Here is a 20,905-nt window from a genome sequence, read left to right as displayed (position 1 = left end):
TTATTTTATTTTTTTGTATAATCATCATTGCATGACTTCTAACACAGCAAAACATTAATTGACATTTTTACAAATATCCTGCATGGCTTCCTTAACAAAAAAGTCATTTAATCGCCCTGCCCTGAAACGACATATATTTTTTTTCCATTAGGCTGAAAGGCACTCGTGACACCAATAGGATTCTCCCAAAATACTTCTTGCCAGAAGTCTAAATTCCACCCGAGCAGTTCCTGAAGCACAGGGGGGCCCAAGGAAGGAAAGAGGTTGCCTTGCAACGGCTCCCAGATTTTCTAGCCCCCCCCCCCCTTGCCAAATCATTGCTTGGGAAGTCTGAATTTGAACCTGTGCCACTGACTTTTTACAATAATCCACCAAATGTGTTATTCCATCAATGGACATCCACTTCCATTTCAAAACTGAGTGGCCCAGCAGGAGGAAAAGAGAGGATGTCCGATTGTGGAACCTGCTGGGAGTAACAGAATCAAAGGCACAGTGGCAGAGGAGTAACATGAATGTGAGCCTCCCAAATGACCTCCCCCTCCCCCCTCCCATTAGCATCCTTAAAGTTGACAGCTCCCTGGAGTAGAGGTCTGCACGGGAACGGGGATCGCGGGGATCCCGCGGGTCCCGCGGGGATCCCGCGGGTTCCCCCCCTGGCCCACGGGACTCCCACGGGGACGCCCCCTGGCCCACGGGACTCCCACGGGGATGCCCCCCTGACCCACGGGACTCCCACGGGGACGCCCCCTTGCCCACGGGACTCCCACGGGGATGAAAACAACCTACCTAAATTCTGGCGATGCAAGTCTGGCGTCGCGTCGGGAAATAGCCATGTTGAGCAGTGAGCTCAGCACGTACACAGATGAAAGCCTTGCTTGCTGATTGGTCCGGCGGCCCCGCCCCACCGTGCCGCCGGACCAATCAGCAAGCAAGGCTTTCATCTGTGTACGTGCTGAGCTCACTGCTCAGCATGGCTATTTCCCGACGCGGGCATTAGGCTGTTTTTTGTCATTTCGGGTGGGGGATGGCAGCGGCAGCAGCAGCCTGAAAAAGAAATCATCCTGGCCGGGTTCGGTGTCATGCTCCGGAGCTTCTACAGCCTTCCTATCTCCCTCTCCCTTCTACCTGCGGCTCTCTTCGGCAACTTAGCAGCAACGATCGACACAAGCTTCTGGCGTCGGGGCCTACCCTCTGCGAGTCCCGCTTGTTTCAACTTCCTTTTTCCACAAAGGTGGGACTCGTAGAGGGAAGGCCTCGATGTCGGCAGCTTGTCTTGATCACCGCTGCTGACGAGTTGCTTAAGAGAGCCGCGGAGCAGGGGGGTGTTGCCAGGTGCAGGTAGAAGGGAGAGGGCCAGATGCAGGACTCGTGGGTGAGGGAGGAGAAGAGAGAGGGGAGAGAAACAAAAGGAAATATTTCATACTGGGCTGGGCCGGAGTGGAGAGAGGGTGGAAAGATTCTGGCTACAGGGTGCATTAACAAAGGAAAAAGGGGGAAAGCTGAAAATGGAGATAGTGACACAAAGAAGAGAAAGGGTAAGCAGGACCTTCTGAATAAGGATAGAGATACAGAGGGGACATGAAGAGGAGGTGAAATAGAGACATAGAAGTAATGCTGAAAAAGTGTGTGTGGGGGGGGGGGAGATAAAGACATTGAAAGGGCAAATGGTGAATATGGGGTAAAGACAAGGACAGAGACAAATGAAGATTCTGAAAAAGTGGTGAGATAGGGATATAGGTGAGATGGACACAAAGAAGGGTGATGCTGGAAAATAGGTGGAATGGTAATTCTGACAGACACAGAAGGGAAATGCTGGATCAAGGAGAGATGGGGCTCAGGCTGGATGGAATGAGGAGAAATGCCTTGTTGGCCCGGAACTTCCTCTCCTACGTCAGAATTGACGTCAGGGAGCGGAATGCTGGTCAGCGCGACGCTTCTGCAGGGAAAGCTTGGGACAGCGGTGGCTTGGGGACTATTCCCCGATGGCGGTGGCAGCAAACCGAGTGGCTTGGGGGAGGGCACGGAGAAAGAAAGAAAGGGGGCAGACAGAGAGACAGAAAGAAGGGGGAACAGGGAGACAGAAAGAAAAAGTTGGGGGAGAGAATGAGGTCTGGAGGAGAGGAAACATACAGGAGGCTGAAAGAAAGGAAGAAAGATTGGATGCACAGTCAGAAGAAGAAAGTGCAACCAGAGACTCATGAAATCACCAAACAGCAAAGGTAGGAAAAATGATTTTATTTTCAATTTAGTGATCAAAATGTGTCTGTTTTGAGAATTTATATCTGCTGTCTATATTTTGCACTATGGCTCCCTTTTACTAAACCGCAATATTGTTTTTTAGCGCAGGGAGCCTATGAGCATTGAGAGCAGCGCGAGGCATTCAGCGTAACTCCCTGTGCTAAAACCTACTATTGTGGTTTAGTAAAAAGGGAGGGGGTGTATTTGTCTATTTTTGTATTTTGTTACCGAGGTGACATTGCATAGAGTCATCTGCCTTGGGAAATGTATATGGCAGATATCTTTGTTTTGTGTTCAAAAGAAAAGGAAATGCATTTCTGGTTTTATTTCTACAGTGTTGAAGTACTTGTTGGCCCTTGCTGTGACTGGTGGGGATCCCCAAGCACCGCCAGCAGAGGACCTCCTCTAGAGATGGTCAGAACTCCCCTCCACCAAGCGCAGCAGTCGCTGGCAGCATCCATGAGCCACTGAGGTGCCAGCATCTGTGACTCAGGGACGCTACTGCTGCCTGCCAAGCTTGGCAAAAGGGACCCCAGGCCAACTGCAAAGGAAGTCCTCAGCTGACAGTTTGTGGGTTCTCATCAGCTGAGTATTTATATTTTATATTTACATTAGAGGTTCTGGTAGAAACCCATTTACAAAGTATGTATTCTTCCCAATTAATATTTCCAAATTAATAGTCTCTTTGCTTATTTGTAAATGGGTCTCTACCAGAGCCTTTAATTCAGTAGCATAATTAAATAAAATAACTATTTCTGAAGTTTATAGGGAAGGATGGTGACGGAGGGGATTCCTCGCGGGGACGGGTGGGGACGGAGGGGATTCCTCGCGGGGACGGGTGGGGACGGAGGGGATTCCTCGCGGGGACGGGTGGGGACGGAGGGATTCCTCACGGGGACGGGTGGGGACGGAGGGATTCCTCACGGGGACGGGTGGGGATGGGTGGGATTTTGGCGGGGACGGGTGGGGACGGGTGGGATTTCTGTCCCCGCGCAACTCTCTACCCTGGAGTACCCCAGAGTAAGCTGCCTGCGAGCGTCTCCTGGCTGCGACCACCTGATCCGTAAGCAGGAAGAGCCCGAGAGGCTCAGAGGACGTGTGGCAGTACTGCAGCATGCGCGAGCCAGAGCACGCTCCTCACCAGAGGTCTGCGCTTTGCATTACAGTATTTCTTTATTTAATAATGAACCTTTTTTTTTTTTTCTTTACCTGGGTTCAGGTAGCACGATTTTCTTGCTGGCCCGGGCCGCCGGCGTGGATTTGCTCTTCTCCATCGCCATCAGATAGCTGACATCGGCCAACACCGCCTCCAGGTCCGCCATGGTGAAGCGAGAGAGAAAGCAGAGAGAGCGCGCGCGCTCCCTCCCGCCTCCCTCTCCCCCCCGCGCGCCACACCACAGAGCGAGAAAAGCTCACCGAAATAACAATAACGAAATAGTAATCATAAATTTTTAAAAAAAATAAACAGCCCCCCCTCCCCTCAGCGTTCTTCCCTTCCCCTGACGAAAAAAATGCAAATCCTTCTCTCGAGAGTTATCCATGCAGCAACATGTCGGCCGACGGTTTAGTGCGTGTCGTCCTTGTCGCGATGCTGTGGTACAGTTGAGAGAGGTCTGCACTCTGGACGGGTGGCACGAGCTGCCCCGTCCCGCCGCCTCCTTCCCTACAGCTGACAGACTGTGAGGGATTCACGCGCCGCTTTGGGGGGTTATTTGGGGCCGCTGCAACACCAAGGCTTTCATGGTGAGGAAAAGTGAAGTGGGTTTTCCCCCAGCATTCTGTAAAGCACTTTAAAAAAAAAAAATTATTATGCTTCTGCTTTTTTCAGACGCTTGATCGAGCCGAGATTTGCAGTTTGGAGGGGAGGGGGGCATTTGCAAGTCTAACAGCATTTAAAAAAGAAGCGAAACATTAAAAAAAAGGAGGCTGGGGGGGGGGAACAACAGGACGTGCTGGTTGCATAAAGAGTCCTTGAAGCGCCCGCTTAATTTTGGAAAGGAGCTGAGGCAACTGTCAGGACGGGGGAAATGTGCTTTCCACTCGCCCCCCCCCCCCTAAAAAAAAAGTCTTGTTTCTTTCTGCCACTCGCAGGCAGGACCGATCATGTACAAAGAGGCACAAGACGAGCCGCCAAATTCAATATTTTGCTGCACCGATTCATTTATATTCCTCTGCTTAAGTCCAGGAAAAATCCGCCCTGGCCGCTCGAGCCGCTGCGGCTGCACCTGAAGATCTGAAGAGCAATTGTACTATCGTCTGGTCCAATACAGTCTCTCAGTTGTGATGGGGGAGGGGGGGAGGTTGGACAACGCGGGGCGCTTTAAAATGCTGTCAATGTTGCCGCTGGGACACATAAAATGAGAACACGGTAAAAACCAGGATTTAGACCCCCATAAAATGGTTAAAAAGGCCCCCGAATGATAATCATGCAACAGGGTCTCTTAAGAAAGCCCCTGGAGTGCACCACGTTGCAGATTCCATTGCAGAGGAAGAGGCTTCGTCCCACCGCCGTCCTTCATTTGAAGTCGAGCGCGCTCAAAGTCCCGAAGGCTCAGCCGTGTTTTCGGTCTCGGAGCCGGTTGAGGCTCTTTCGTTTCCAGATCTCCCGCGTCGGAAATTTTTCCTTTACGGCGATGTGAATCGACCCTCGGTCCACATACTGAAGAGGGGGCAAAGGCAAACGGGAATTTGGACTTATTTGACTGTCAACGAAACATGTTTTTGTTTTGGATTTTTTTTTTTTTAATTATTATTTTGCTGATTCTCCAGAAAAACTCTCAAGGATTTCCCCCCCCCCCCTTTTTTTTTTTGTTTTGCTTAATTTTTATATACGCCTGTCGCCACCCAACCAAAAAAAGGAGAGGGAAAAAAAACCCTAAAAACTTTACTGCCAACAGCAGAAATAAATCGTACGACGCCCAGAAAATAGCACCCCCAAACCAGATGCAATAAAATATATTCTTTTATAGCTAATGATCCGCGATCTGCTTGCCTTTTCTTTGCAGCACCCAATAGCTTCTCTTTTATTTCAATCAGCAGCCATTTTCTGAAATAAATATCCAGTTCATCTATAAAAATGAAGACTGCAGAACGGTTTCCTTCATTCTTTGCTCTCCCTTTCTTTAAAGTACTGGTTTATAATAGTCTCTGCAGATCTCTTTTCTTCTTTGTCGCTGACAGTCTGCTGCTTCTCTGCCTAGGCTAGGTTTCCATTAACAGAAAAGCCCTGTGCCGTTAGTTACTTCCTCTCCTGTCTGATAACACTCCAGTTCGCTCAAAAATCTGGACCTGGATTTCATTAGCTTGGGCTAGATAAATTGCTGGATTTCGGTGAGAAGAAAAATGAAAGCAAAAAGCCAGGGACTGTGTAGATAGTTGCTGGCAGTATTGAATAAAATCATTGGCTTGTTTTCTCAGGACGCATGAAAAGACTACTGCAAAACTGAGCCTTCACCAGTGTGATGAGTTGAGCCTGCAATGTCCCTCTACCAGGACAGGGAGCAATTTAATTGGTTAAGAGTTTCCTGTTGAAATAATAATAACCCTCCTCCCTCTGGTAGCTATAGCCCGCTACCAAAAAAAGCTATATAACATGTAAGCACTGGAGTATCTCTAGCACAAGTTTTCCTGCAGTGCCCAGTGCAGAGAGACAGATGCATTAATTCTGTAATGCAGCTTTTCAATGGATGCTTTTTAATATGGGCAGGCAGTCGAGTTTCAAGCTTAGTAAGGTTTTGATATACCGCTCATTATAAGGCTAAGGGCCTCTTTTAGGAAGCCGTTTAGCGCGGGCCGCTGCAGTAACGGCCCCGAAGCCCATAGAGATTTAAAGGGCTTTGGGGCTCTTGCCACGTGGCAGCCGCTAGCACGCTTTGTAAAAGAGGGGGGGGTAGGTGGTTTACAAATAATAAGTGGCGAACAGAATGCTAGGAATGATTAAGAAGGGGATCGCGAACAGATCGGAGAAGGTTATCATGCCGCTGTTATCATCCTCACCTGAAGGTTATCATCCTCACCTGGAATACTTCGTCCAGCACTGGTCGCCGTACATGAAGAAGGACACAGTACGACTCGAAAGGGTCCAGAGAAGAGCAATTAAAATGGTTAAGGGGCTGGAGGAGTTGCTGTACAGTGAGAGATTGGAGAAACTGGGCCTCTTCTCCCTTGAAAATAAGAGACTGAGAGGGGACATGATCGAAACATTCAAGATAATGAAGGGAATAGACTTAGTAGATAAAGACAGATTGTTCACCCTCTCCAAGGTAGGGAGAACGAGAGGGCACTCTCTAAAGTTAAAAGGGGGATAGATTCCGTACAAACGTAAGGAAGTTCTTCTTCACCCAGAGAGTGGTAGAAAACTGGAACGCTCTTCCGGAGGCTGTTATAGGGGAAAACACCCTCCAGGGATTCAAGACAAAGTTAGACAAGTTCTTGCTGAACCAGAACGTATGCAGGTAAGGCTAGACTCAATTAGGGCATTGGTCTTTGACCTAAGGACCGCCACGTGAGCGGAGTTCTGGGCACGATGGACCACTAGTCTGACCCAGCAGCGGCAATTCTTATGTTCTTAAGAATAATTAGATAAGATTACATAAAAATTACATTATGTAAGGGTAAACATAATAACAAAGACAAAAATACAGTAAAGTGAAAAGGTGGAAGGGCCAGGGAAGAACTACAATATCTTAATAGGAAAGAAAGTGAGGGAAAGTTACTGGAGGAAAAAGGTTAAAGGACTTTTACAAATACAGTGTTCCCCCCCGAATTTGCGGTTCGGGAATTGCCGATTCACTAATTCGCGGTATTCTCCGACTGCCTCTTCCTGTACTAAATTCAGGCTACACCAATCAGGAGCTGCGTGTCAAAGCAGCTCCTGATTGGTGGAGACTGACTTTAGTAACAGGTGTGTGTGATATATTTAGTACACCCAAATGTTCTGAAATGTTGGCTTAAGATTCCAGACTACCCTGGACAAAAATCTACATATCTGTTCCCACAATGGGGGGAATTCAGTAAATGGTGTCCAAAGTAAGGGTGCACTCTAGAAAAACCTGCTCCAAGTCTCCTAATAACACAAAAAAGCACTTCCAATATAATGCTGAAATGCTCAATTGCATAGCGTGGTCAAATCAGTTATGGGGAGACTCATAAAACAATTTTATCATAAGAATCCACCAGGGTTTTTCCCACAAAACTGAGCACCCTACAGCGCACCGTGGGTTTACCCCTCACATGTCCACCCTGCAAGTGCATTTTAACTATATCAAAAACGCTTTTATGTGGGGAAACTTCAAATAAATATATCACACTAAAACACCCATTGGGTGTTCTTAAAATCCTTATTAGTTCTTGAATCTAGTAAGAGAGGAAATAAGGCTTATCTTTGAAAACTTGACAGGCACCGTTTATCCTTCCTGTGAATGGGGTGCCAAAACTGGTTGGCCTACAGAGTACCCCATTTCGTATCCTTCGTCAGAGGCAAACTCAGGCTCACAACCCGCTTCCACTGCTTGTCCAAAACTCACTACTTGTGGCTTGTATGGATGATTAGCAATTCATTGGTGTCCAAAGTTAGGGGCCAGGAAGATCCGTACTAAAGTATATTACCGGCCGTATCGAGATGGAAGAAGAGATTCTCTTTCTCAAAGGACCCTCAGCCACAAGAGGGCATCCGCTCAAACTCAGGGGCGGGAAATTTCATGGCGACACCAGGAAATATTTCTTCACCGAGAGAGTGGTTGATCCTTGGAACGAGCTCCCGGTGCAGGTGATCGAGGCAAACAGCGTGCAAGAATTTAAGAGCAAATGGGATGCCCATGTGGGATCCCTTAGAGGGTTAAGCCAAGGGAACCTGTCACCAGGAGTGGGATCCCTAGGATAGTAGACTTGGGGGTGGGTCAGTAGAGTGGGCAGTCCTGATGGGCTATGGCCCTTATCTGCCATCATCTTCTATGTTTCTATATTCTGCAAATGACACTCTGCACAGAGCGCCCTTTCCAGAATACTGCCTAACTTTGAGCATGAGCGCTTACGCCTACTGAAACTTTGTAAACGACACTATTCTATTACATCACACCTAAATTCTGAGAATTCCCTGACCCACGTTGTGTCCCATTTTGAGTTAAGAGCCATAAATAGGCACATGTATCACAGACTAGGGCAGTGTCCCGCAAACTTTGTGGTGCTGCGGCACGTTAAGCGTAGTGGCCGCTGCTAGAGGCATCCGGAAGTGGGCGGACGTCAGCGGGTCCCACGGCGACAAGAGGGCATCCGCTAAAACTTAAAGGGGGAAGGTTTCATGGGGACACCAGGAAATACTTCTTCACCGAAAGGGTGATTGATCGATGGAATGGTCTTCCACGCCGAGTGGTTGAGGCCAGTAGCGTGCTCGACTTCAAGAGACATTGGGACAAACAAGTGGGGTTGCTACAGAGATATGCTTAAAAGATGGATTCTCATGGAAGAGGGGACTCTAGAGCGGGCAAATTTGCTGAGGGAGGGTTCTTGAGTGGGCAGACTTGTTGGGCCACCGGCCCTTTTCTGCCGCCATACTCTATGTTTCTATGCGTGACATCATCACGTCAACGTCCGCACATGTGCGAAGGCCCTTCAGACGCGCCCTGAGCTGCCGAGGGGGGGGGAGTGCCAACAGGGAAGACATGCAGAGAGAAGGAGAGGCACTGGCGCCAGCTGGTTGCCTACAGGATGTGCCTCTTGCCGTGAATTTTGTAGGCAGCCGGCGCCTCTCCTCCTTCCCAGCGTCTCACGGCACACCTGAAATCTCAGGAGGCACACAGTTTGCGATGCACTGGAATAGGGCAGGGGTGTCAAAGTCCCTCCTCGAGGGCCGCAATCCAGTCGGGTTTTCAGGATTTCCTCAATGAATATGCATGAGATCTATTTGCATGCACTGCTTTCATTGTATGCTAATAGATCTCATGCATATTCATTGGGGAAATCCTGAAAACCCGACTGGATTGCGGCCCTCGAGGAGGGACTTTGACACCCCTGGAATAGGGCATAGAACAGATCCCTGCATTACTCCAAATTGGTGCAAATTAACCCCAATTATTGAATCCAGAGAAATACATGCACGGGAGAGCGTATCACAGTGGAGAAAGATGACAGGCTGTGAACTAACTCCTTTGTAGCCCCCTCTGCACCTGCTCAAAGCCGCAATCCCAATCCCCAGCCCTTGTTGCTTCAACAAACGTTTCCTACTGAAGCCTTCATCTCCCAGCAAGAAATCTTATGGTCAGGTGCTCGACTTCAAGAAACGATGGGATAAACATGTGGGTTTACTTCGGGGAATTGCTTAGGGGAGGGTTCTTTTGAGTGGGCAGACGTGTTGGGCCAACGGCCCTTTTCTGCCATCATATTCTATGTTTCTGTCATTTTACCACTGCTCTTCCTCATACTGAAACGCTTCTCTGAAGATGTATAAAACTGTTTTGTAGTTTTATTTGCCATAAGGAATGAAGAATATTTCCTCAAGAATAAGTTATTTTCCTCCATCTCAGAGGACTTTATATGTCCCTCCCCGGTGGACTCATTCTGTGTTCTGATGAGGATGCAAGCAAGTCTCCTTGATTAGGTTCTGGAGGGGGTACCGGGAAGTCAAGAATGCATAATTCAGCTGTAGTAGCAACAGGTTCATTCAGATTAATTTTCTTTGCTTCTACATATCCATAGGGAGTCATTTCAATATAGTCAAGCTGAGCATAGAAAAATTTTCAAATTGGTATGAATATAAGCTTGATTGATTTACATCATTTGATTATAGGCCACATCAACTCGGGAACAGAGAAAGCAACAATGCAAACAACCCAGCCGGAGCAACCTACCACCCAAAAAACCCTAATACAATAAAGCCTCACCATACCCTCCCCTCCCCCAGCTAGAGATACCACCCTCTGAAAACCATTCATCTACAAAATCCACAATTCTCTCCCATGCAATCAGAAAATAAAAGACTCGAGATACTGTACCAAAAGCTTGCATATAAAGCCAGGCCTTCAACTTCTGAAATGACAGGCAAATCTGCTGTAACCTAAAGTCAAGGGGCCACGTTATAAATGCCGGCTTTTCTTAATTATGACTGGAATAGCTATGCAGATAACACGTAATTGGAAGAACTATGATCGACTTAACTTTCCTTTCTGATGGGCGAACTTATGCTCCAGCTACAAATATGAAAAAATGAATGCTGAAATCTTGGGGCATAGTAATGTATTTAACTTGGTGTGGGGCCCATTGGCATCTTTTATTGCTTCTATATAGTTGTCATTTCTCTTTTATTTTTGTCTGATTTCCCTACACATCCAGGGTGGGAATGTGTTATTATTTTAAATAAGAGTGGGTTATTGGAAGAATAATTACATTTATATTATTGATTAAGTAAAGGGGGTGAGGGGAAAAGTGTTTTTCTTGATTTGTTATTTGTTCAAATTCATACTGTTACTACTTGAAAATTAATAAAGATTAATAAAATAAAAAAGGGGCCACTTAATCAAAATCCCTGGGCCGCATTGGCCGAAAAAAATGTTTCTGGGGCTGCGCAAACGCCGCAGCAAGACAGAGGGAGCCGGCAAGACGGTAAACACCCGGAGGCAGCAGAGGAAAACACTGCATCGCCCTTGACCGGGGCCACACAAAATACTTCATGTTGAAAACTAACTCCATACTAGAAAATAACTATTTTTTTTAAAGTGCCTTTTCATGCTTATTTTTGTAAAGGCAATTAAGGGCTCCTTTTACAAAGGTGCGCTAGTGTTTTTAGCGCACGCACCGGATTAGCGCACGCTACCCGAAAAACTACCACCTGCTCAAGAGGAGGCGGTAGTGGCTAGCGCGTGTGGCATTTTAGCACACGCTATTCCAAGCGTTAAGGCCCTAACGCACTTTTGTAAAAGGAGCCCTAAGTGCGTCAGTGCCTTTATAAAATAAGCACCCAGACGCAGCCTCAGTAATACAGAAATTCACATATTCAAATTTATAGTTACTCTGAAGCAGGTATATTTTTGTGTTGTGCTTGTGCATGTGTATTTTATAAAAAGTGTATATATTTCATCTGCCTTGCACCACCCAAATCTTATCCAGTGAAAAGTGTATATATAAATATATATACAGTACTAGTCTTTAAGCCTGTTACATTAACGGGTGCTAGAATATATGTATGTCTGTCTTTCTTTCTTTCTGTCTCACTCCCTGCCCTTGTGTCTTCTTTTCTTTCTGTCTCCCTCCCTCCTATTATTTGTCTTTCTTTCTATTTGTCTCTCTGGTGGATTGGCAGCCGCCAGAGCTCCTAACTTTGTTTCTTTAGGCAGCCCTGGTTGTTTCCTTTGATTCAATGCTCATTAGGGTTCGCCGGTCGCCGCACCGTGAGAGCCGGGTGAGAGCTGCTACCCTCAGCTGTTTTATTTTTTTGTTTGTTTTTGTAGTTGAAAGCCGCCACCGCAATTAGGGTTCAGCGGCCGCCAGCGCTCAGCCGCACCGTCAGAGCCGGGTGAGAGCGGCGACCTCCAGTTGTGTATATTTTTTTTTTTTAGTTGAAAGCCGCCGCCGCAGCTCCTCTCTTGATCCTGGTGCAGTTCGAGAGAGGAGCTGGTACCATGCACAGTGAGAGCCGGGGGTGAGGAAGGCCGCCGCAGCTGTGTAACTTTTTTTATTTGAAAGCCACAGCCGGGGCCGCGCATGCGCACTCTCATGTCCGCGACGGATCAGGGAACACGACTTTTGAGTGCGCATGCGCGGCCTAGCATTTTGTTATATTAGATATATGTATGCACATTATTATTATTAATGTGTGTACTTACATGCAATTTAAAAAGATAAAAAAGAGAAGGGGAAGGATTGGGACTTGTAAGCCACCATTTTGTAGTTATACAACCACACTCAAATCAGTTTGCCAGGTACTTCAAGCATTTTCCCTATCTGTCCTGGTGGGCTCACAGTCTATCTAATGTACCTGGAGTGGTGGAGGATTAAGTGATTTGCCCAGTGTGGGGTTTGAACTCACAGCCTCCGTTGGCTGAGGCTATAGCTCTAACCACTGCACCACACTCTCCTCCAATACACTATCAGAAGTGAGCCAAGTATAGAACAATGAAGCCATTGTGACATCACTGATGAGGTTGGCTCTTATTGGTGGAATGAGGCAATATGACGTCAGGGAAAGGGATTGGGACTTGTAAACCACTTTTTTGTAGTTTTACAACCACACTTAAAGCTGTTTACATACAGGTACTTCAGACATTTTCCCTATCTGTCCTGGTGGGCTCACAGTCGGTCTAATGTACCAGCCTTTTTCTGTGTGTAAAAGTCTTTGCGTTTTGACAATACTTTCTAAAATGGCCTCCAAAATGTAAAAATCTCAAATGAAATGAATAGTTCTAGCTTTTTAATTTGAATAAAATTACTCTCGTCAGACTGTTTGAATATGACTTTACATAATAGAAAATTGCAGTTCAACTAATTTGTTTTGTCCCCAGCTGTAGATAGACATGTAACTGCACAGCTATTCATTATACTGTACATAAGAAGCACACGACCAATTAACAGCTCTTCCTGTAGAAATAACAACCGAAATTGCTTGTCTGAAAATGGAAAAGGAGAAGCAAAAATATAAATTTTCGTAGCAACATACTATACTGTCCACTGGGCCTGCTGCATATGTTTCAAAGTTATGAATCATTAAAAACTCTTTTTTTAGTCTATCTTGTTGATCATTAAAACTTTTAAAAAGTCTATGTTCTAAAGGAATTCGACAATGGTCCACACTTTCCCGGCCTCAATTTTGAGGATGATGCGCCCTCAAAGGGGACACCCCAGGAAGCAACCTCTTTGATAAAGGGCTTCCAAAATCCCATTGGATCTTTTTCAATGCATCAGGACCTCTGTGACATCATCCAGGCAGAGTAGGACACACCTGATGCCCCTTTCAGGGTGGCTAAATCCATAGTACAGTTATATCCTATCATTGGAGACGATAGGGAAACCTTGCGCTCTGCAACCATCCCAGGGTAAATGTGGTGGTGTCCATGGTCATGAAGAAGACAACCATTCTAACTGAATGGGGGGACAGCCTTAAAGGGTACAGAGAATTAAAGGATGGAGGCCCTTAAGCAGAATTTTGGCTGTGGCCTAAAAGGCGTCAGTTTGTGGCAGTCTGATAGTGAGATCCTGCTTTTCCTGGGCAGAAAAAAATATTATGGACAGACTGGTGAAGAGTCAGCATCTAGTGAAAAATTGGGTGATCAAGACTCAAATGGGATTGTCCTTGCCAGATGCCCTCTATGAGCTGTTGAGGATGTTGGCCAAAAATATAGCAGTTTTGGTTAAGCCATTTTTGGTTAAGCCTTGGAAGTCATCATGGCTGTGCAGTTAGTCAGCAGATGTGGAAGGGAATTTTTGAAAGGACATCCATGTCAGAATAGAGGTGTCCACTCTTAACATCCAAAATGTATGTCCATCTCACGTGTATTTTCCAAAGGGAAATACATCAGGATTTCCTGCAGGGACATAGATGCCTGTCTGGCAGCATTCTTAGAAGAATGGCCACAGAGCAGAAGAGCAGCCTAGTGGTTAGTGCCGAGACCCAAGTTCGAATCCCATTTCAACTCTTTTATTTTGTAGTTGTAAGCCCTTCAGAAACAGAAAAAATACCTACTGAACCAGAATATACATTATTTTAATAGCCTTCAGGCTTGCAGGTGGTTTGAGCCTGTATAAGTATGAGCACAAATAGAAGATTAGATTATATATTTAAGTTCAGTAGGCATTTTTCTGTTTCTGCAGGGCACGCAGTTAAAAAAATAATAAAAAAAAGTTAAAGTGAAATTTGAATCTGGGTCCCTTGGCGTCCACTCCACTCCAGGTAGGTGGTGTGGGCCAAGTACACAGGGCTACCACCAGCTCTGAACAGTTTGTTTGTTTATTTCTCGCCCGCCCTTATCCAGGGCGAGTTATATATTAACATACAAAATAAAAGATATACATTTATCGTACAAAACACTTCAGAGACACACTATAACAAATTACATACTTACATATCAAATCAAATTACATATAACATACACGTCGCATCAACGACGAATATCATTTAAGGCCAAAACTGGCCAAACCCACACATACATCAAAATATAAAATTCCATTAGTCATACAAGTTGCCTCAATAACAGACATCAATAAACCAAATAAAACAAACCAGACCATCGAACACCTCTGTGACTAGCACTCAGCACTCAAGAGTCATCACTCCCTCACCTTCAACCAAACTCAGACCCTATATTTCATTTTACAGAACAGATGTCTTTTCAGCAGTTTCCTAAAGCTCTGAACATTTTGCTGCTGGCGAATGTATCCTGGAAGATTGTTCCACTACCAGGGGCCGATGCCGTGAAAGACACCGTTTCTGGAAGAGGAAAGCCTTAACTCCTGCACAGATGGTACAGACAGATACAGTGCTCAATTGAGCGGAGCAATATTCGTTAGTGCTCTCTTTGAGTCCATGAGGTAGAGTACTGTTAAGACAAATGACAAAAACAGAGGAATGGAGGGAAAACAACTCACTCCATTTGGCCAGTACACACCAACACCAGAAAAAGTATTTAAGGCATAGGCATACCTAGGGTATGTGACACCCGGGGCCCGTTGTTTTTGACACCCCCTGCCATCATTTTTTACACCCCCTCTAATGTAAAAAAAATATTTTTAGTAATGTTCCCCCCAGGTGCCAGCCATGAGGGGGTGTTCCCAGCCTAGGAGTCATGGTCCGGGAACTTCCCTTCTCACGGCCTGGTGCCAAGGCTCTGGATAGTCCCTGTGGCCCAGCATGTTCCCAGCCTTCTCTCCCTATACCTTCCGTGATGCTGAAAAAACTGCCGGCCTCAGCAGTGATTCACTTACGTCGCCCGCAGCTCCCCTTCCTGCTTTCCGTGTCTGCCTCTGCAATCCACCCAGGCAGAAACAGGAAGTTGCATCATTGGCAGACGCGGAAAGCAGGAAGGGGAGCCGCGGGTGATGTAGCTGACTTAGCTTCACGGAAGGTAAAGGGAGATAAGGCTGGGAACATGCTGGGCCACGGAGACTATCCAGAGCCTTGGCACCGGGCCATGAGAAGGGAAGTTCCCGGACCATGACTCCCCGGCCGGGAACACCCCCCTCATGGCTGGCTACTGGGGCGGACCGCCACTCCTTGGTATCCCAGTGTTTTAAGGCAAATGAAAGCCTCAGACATGGAGAGATGGTAGTAAGCAGGAGTTTCACTCTGCGAATCGAGAGTCTGGAGTGTTGGTGTCACATCCCTGAAGCTGTGGCTTAAAAGACACGAAACAATCGTTGGCCTGGCTCTTTTCTAACTAGCTTGATTTTTCTAGTTAGTTTTGACTATTTTCAGGCTCCCACCTGCCAGTAATAAATTATATGCGAAAGCTTTTGCCAGTGATGCTTGGGTGGAAGAGAGTGGGAACACCTCTCCGTGTCTGAGGTTTTACTTTCTCCTTAAAATACTTTTTCTGGTGTTGGTGTGTAGTGACCAAAACAGTTATTTACAATGTCCAATGTGACACAGGCAAGAGGACATAGACTGAAGCTGAGGGGGGACAGGTCCAGGACGAATATCAGGAGGTTCTGTTTCATGCAGCAAGTGGTGGACACCTGGAATGCTCTCCCAGAGGAAGTAATTGCAGAATCCACCGTTCTAGGATTTAAGGGTAAATTAGATGCACATCTCCCTTGAGAAGCATACAGTGATATGGGGACTAAAACTATGCCAGGGTACACCTGGTGTGGCCTTCGCGTGTGCGGATCACCGGACTTAATGGACCCAGGGTCTGATCCGGAGATGGCAATTCTTATGTTCTTATGACCAAATGGAGTGAGTTGTTTTCTAGTATAGAGTCTTAAGTTCATAGACTGGAGCGCAAGACATCAACGCGCTGACAATCCAGCGCTGACAATTTGGCGCAAGACAGAAGTGCGTGGGGGAAAAAGTAATTTTTAAAGAGCTCCGACGGGGGGTTTGGGGTGGCAACCCCCCCACTTTATTGGTTAGTCTTCGCGCTGCTGTTGGAGGGGTGTTCAGGGGGTTGGAAACCTCCATTATAGCAAAAACGGAACTTTTTCTGATTTTTTTGGGGAAAAGTTCCGTTTTCTCTATAATGTGGGGGGTTTCACCCCCCACACCCCCCACAACGGCAGCGCAAACACTAACCAATAAAGTGGGGGGGTTGCCACCCCAAACCCCCAGTCGGAGCTCTTTAAAAATTATTTTTTCCCCTGTGCGCTTCTTTCTTCCGCCGAATTGTCGGCGCGCTGGTGTCTGGCGCGCGATTATCCCGTCACCAGAGTCTTAAGTACATCACATTGGAGCCAGTCTTTCTGGTAGCTATTTCCTCAGTCAGGATTTCTGGTGTTCTCTAGGGAGAAGAAAGTATGACATCCCTTCCCTTTCTTCCTTCCCAAGGTGGTTTTGGCATTCCATGTGAACCAGTGTATTTTCTTGCTGGTCCTGTTTGTGTTCCCCCCTTTTGACATTTGTAAACTTCTCTGCCCTCGTTTTGCCTATCTGTGTCATGTTTTTGTTACTATACTATAGTAAAGTCCCCCAATGGGAAAATAACATATATAATATTACCTAAATATTCCCATATATAAAGAAAAGAGAAAAAGTGTGATATTAATTTTTAACTCTATTTAAAATACACTCTATCTTATCTGGGAAGAGACCTCAGACACGGAGCCCACGCGCAGTCGTTATTCACAGACCGGAGAATTCAGCGTGGTTATACGCTCCCTTGCTCCAATGATTGGAGCAAGGGAGCGTATAACCACGCTGAATTCTCCGGTCTGTGAATAACGACTGCGCGTGGGCTCCGTGTCTGAGGTCTCTTCCCAGATAAGATAGAGTGTATTTTAAATAGAGTTAAAAATTAATATCACACTTTTTCTCTTTTCTTTATATATGGGAATATTTAGGTCATGTTTTTGTTAACCAGTCTTTCTTCATTCCCTGTCTGTTTTTTATTGGTTTTAAATCATTCCCTTCTGTTTTATACATTTAATAAACTACTTTGTTTTGACTTTTTTTGTCCATAATGGCGGTATATCAGATAAAGTAACTGTAACTGACCCTGGTGAGAAATAGAGACTAAGGGCTCCTTTTACTAAGGTACGCTAGCGTTTTTAGTGCACGCACGAAATTACCATGCAGTACGCTTCTAGAATAATGCCAGCTCAATGTTAGCGTTAAGGTCTAGTGCGTGTGAAAATTTAGCGCGCACTATTCTGCACGTCAAGGCCCTAACGCACCTTAGTAAAAGGAGCCCTAAAACTTTCACATTGGCTTAATATCATCAGATGGGCTATAAAACAGTATATCTAGGGAACAGAGGAGTTTCAGTGGCTATACATACTATTTGTTCTGTGTGGAAGTCAAAAATTTAGGCAGGCTTTAGGTGCCAGCATAACTGAAGGCACATTCTACCAGAGGCAGGTGGCTTCATAAGGGAAGAGCAGTCTTGCTCTCCCACAGGAGATCAGCCAAGTGGCTGTTTGGTACAATCTACAGTGCTTGCCCAGCTAGACTATTGTAATTCAGTCTATTTAGGCATTAAGCAGGGCAGTCTAAAACGACTTCAGCTGATACAGAATACAGCAGCTAAGCTTATATTCGGGAAGCGAAAGTACAATCATGTTTCTCCTTTGTTGGGAAAGCTTCACTGGCTTCCATTCTGCTTCAAGATTCAATTTAAATGTGCATGCATTAGCTTTAAGCTTCTCTATGGAATATTTGATCCTTTAGTTCCCTTATAATATCTACCAGACCCGCCCAAAGGTATAAATTATCCTTCCCCTCTCTACATGGCATTTGCTATGCAGGCAAACTGGGAAAATCCCTTCTCTTCAGAATCACAGGTCTTTGGAACGACCTTACTACCCCGCTGTGGAACCTGGGCTCCCTCCAATTATTCCGCAAGCAACTGAAAACCTGGCTTTTCACTAAAATGTAATTCTATCCACCCTTACTATTCTCTTCTATATGTAAGTTCATGTAAACCTTTTTTTTCCTTCTCTTCCTATATTTTAAGTTCTTGTAAACCGTGCCGAGCTCCACAACATCCGTGGAGATGATGCGGTATATAAACTTAAGGTTTAGTTTAGTTTATATTGGAACCCCTTCAGATCTTGCCATTTGAGGAATACACAGAGATATAAACTATCTTTCCCTTCTTTTAAGGGGATTAAATCTATAGGAAAGCTTAGTCAATCTTTTGCCTTCAAACTGATAGAGATGTGGAATGGACTTCCTGACTCCATTATGACTGATAGGCCAGCTGCAACAATTTCGTAAAGTCCTGAAAACTCTGCTGTTTACACAAAACTTAAATGGCTTAAATATAGTATCAAAGAACTGGTGATAATCCAGCTTTTTTTTCTTCTATGTTCCCTTTTTTATGTACTCTAGTCTTAATTACATGTGAACTGAGTGGAGCTCCGCTGGGAGATGACCCGGTATATAAATTGAAGACTAGATTAGATTAGATTATTGGTTGGATATACAAGCTAGGCAGGATGCGGCCTTTGGTGCAAGGTTGTTGGCAGCTGGCTTTGGGAGGTCCCATATGTAATGATCACCTGTAATTGATACTTCCCATCTGTTTGAACTGGTCTGGAGGGATACTAAGGAAGAAGAAATTAGGGATTACCTGCTAATTTTCTTTCCTTATGTCCCTCAACAGAAAAAGAGGAGTCTTCCTTTGCCCAGCACAGCGAGAAGCAAAAAAAAAAGAAAAGAAAAGCCGATGTCAAAATACAACATAAGGGATTTTATTGAAAGTTCCTTTGGGAAGTCCCAACTAAGACCCTGGTTTCGGCAGAACACTGCCTTCCTCAGGGGGCATACCAAACTGATAACAGGATATTACAGTGATATCTCTATTTCAGGTAGTCTTGAAAAAGAACTGACAGCAAGTTTCTAAAGGAACTCTCAGGGAGAACCAAAAGTTCTAGGTTTACATAATCGTAGTTGACCTGTCAATGAGTTCCAAAATTTCACCCCTACTATTGAAAACATAGAATTCCCAACCCTGGTATGTATCACATTTCTCTCTTTCATCAATGACAATCTCACATCCTGTGCAGGAGTTGTATGATATAAAACCTGATGTACAATCGAGAGCACTTTATATTGGCCTCTGTTGTACAGGAAGCCAATGCAACTGCTTCAGGATTGGCGTAATATGGGCCATCCGTGAAGCACCCACAATCAATCTTGCAGCGGAATTAATCAAAACTTGCAATGCCCTACTTTTTGTTTTCACCACCCCCAAATAAAGTGCATTACAATAGTCTAACCTTCCTAATATTAATGCTTGCATCACCGTATGAAAATCACAAAGCATTAACGTTGACTTCAACCTGTACAACATGTGCAATTGCGCATCGTCCAACTGTATAGTTTTCAATACCTGTTGTCCCATAGATAATGCTGAATCCAACTAAACCCCTAACACCAACATTTAGGAATCCATGTATACATGCAGATTTATTTAAAAGATTTCTCAGCTGCCTATTCCTAGGCAGTTTTACAAAGAGCAATATACAGAAAATAAAAACATACAGAAAAACAAAATTTATACAAACAATAAATATTTCAGATCATTTAATGAGAACAGTTTATTTACAGTGTTCAATTAAATGTAAATCCAAAAACCAAAATAAACCATAATCATCATTCATCGAAGACTTCTACAAAAAGTTTAGTCTTAAGCATTTTCTTGAACTTCTGAATATCAGGAAGAGCTCTTTGCGGTCCAGTTAATTTGTTCCACAGAGTTACTCCTATGATGGAAATAGCAGATGATCTCGTGTTCTCGTAGCGCACTTTTGAGAAGTCCATCAACGACAATCGTATCGTGCCAAAAGATTGCTATAGCCTGCAATAAATACCAGGGAATCCCTTTGTGATAGAGTGGGGCAGCTTGCTCAGGAGAAGGGTTGCTTAGCCGGACAGACAGACCACACTCTGGGCATTCAAGAAAAAAAAAACCTCATTCAAAAGTAGTGCAGAGCCTGTTTCCTCACAGGCTCCTATAAGTTTGTGTTCTTCAAATAAAACAGTTCAGCTTTTCCCCAGTCTTTCTCAAACACAAATCCCCTTCTCCATAAGATGTGCTCCGCCCAAACAGTCTTTATTCCATGTGCAGGGAACAGTTAGGCAGCATTATGCCCCAGGTCTTAGCATGCACTAGAACAAAGGCAGGATTTTTAAAAGCAGTAGAGTCTTACCTCCTACAAACTCTGTCAATGCCAGGCCCTTCTACCAGCTTCTCCAGCTCCCAGGTTCCCTCTAGTACACACCCCTCTCTTCCTGGGTCTGGCTCTTCCTTTTAAATTCCCCTGAGTCACTTCCTGGTTTCCTACTTTTCTCCCCTCCCTCCTTCCTGAGGAAAACTTTTTCTCACTGCAGCTGTGGTTGTGAGACAATTTAGCCAGGAAGGGGAGTGCAGGGTTTTCCTGAGGTTTATTCTGAGTCTGCGCAGTTGTGTCAAGCAGGGGAAGTGGCAGGGTTTCATACACTCTGTTACACCCTTGATAAATGACTTTAAACACCAGTACTAATGTCTTGAAAATAATACATGAGCACACAGGTAGCCAATGGAGTTTC

The 20,905-nt window shown here is 45.3% G+C and overlaps 1 protein-coding gene across 2 annotated transcripts in view; it reads right to left on the bottom strand.

Moving 5' to 3' along the window:
* The window catches only part of GRK3 (G protein-coupled receptor kinase 3), a 466,643-nt gene extending 446,095 nt beyond the window's left edge, over positions 1–20,548 (bottom strand). The window contains exon 1 of one of the 2 annotated variants that reach the window (XM_033955477.1): positions 20,527–20,548. Coding sequence is in view for 1 of the 2 variants with exons in the window: in XM_033955470.1 (XP_033811361.1) it covers positions 3,448–3,560 (113 nt within the window). In the remaining variant the exon portion in view is untranslated. Of the gene's footprint in view, positions 1–3,447; positions 3,574–20,526 lie in introns of those variants that run through there. The other variant, XM_033955470.1, reaches the window with a different exon arrangement.
* Between the last annotated feature and the right edge of the window lie 357 nt (positions 20,549–20,905).

Source organism: Geotrypetes seraphini, chromosome 8 (assembly GCF_902459505.1).
Source record: "Geotrypetes seraphini chromosome 8, aGeoSer1.1, whole genome shotgun sequence".
Taxonomy (NCBI): Eukaryota; Metazoa; Chordata; class Amphibia; order Gymnophiona; family Dermophiidae; genus Geotrypetes; species Geotrypetes seraphini.
The sequence above is the reverse complement of the archived record's forward strand: the minus strand, read 5'-3'. Positions and strand labels throughout refer to the sequence as shown.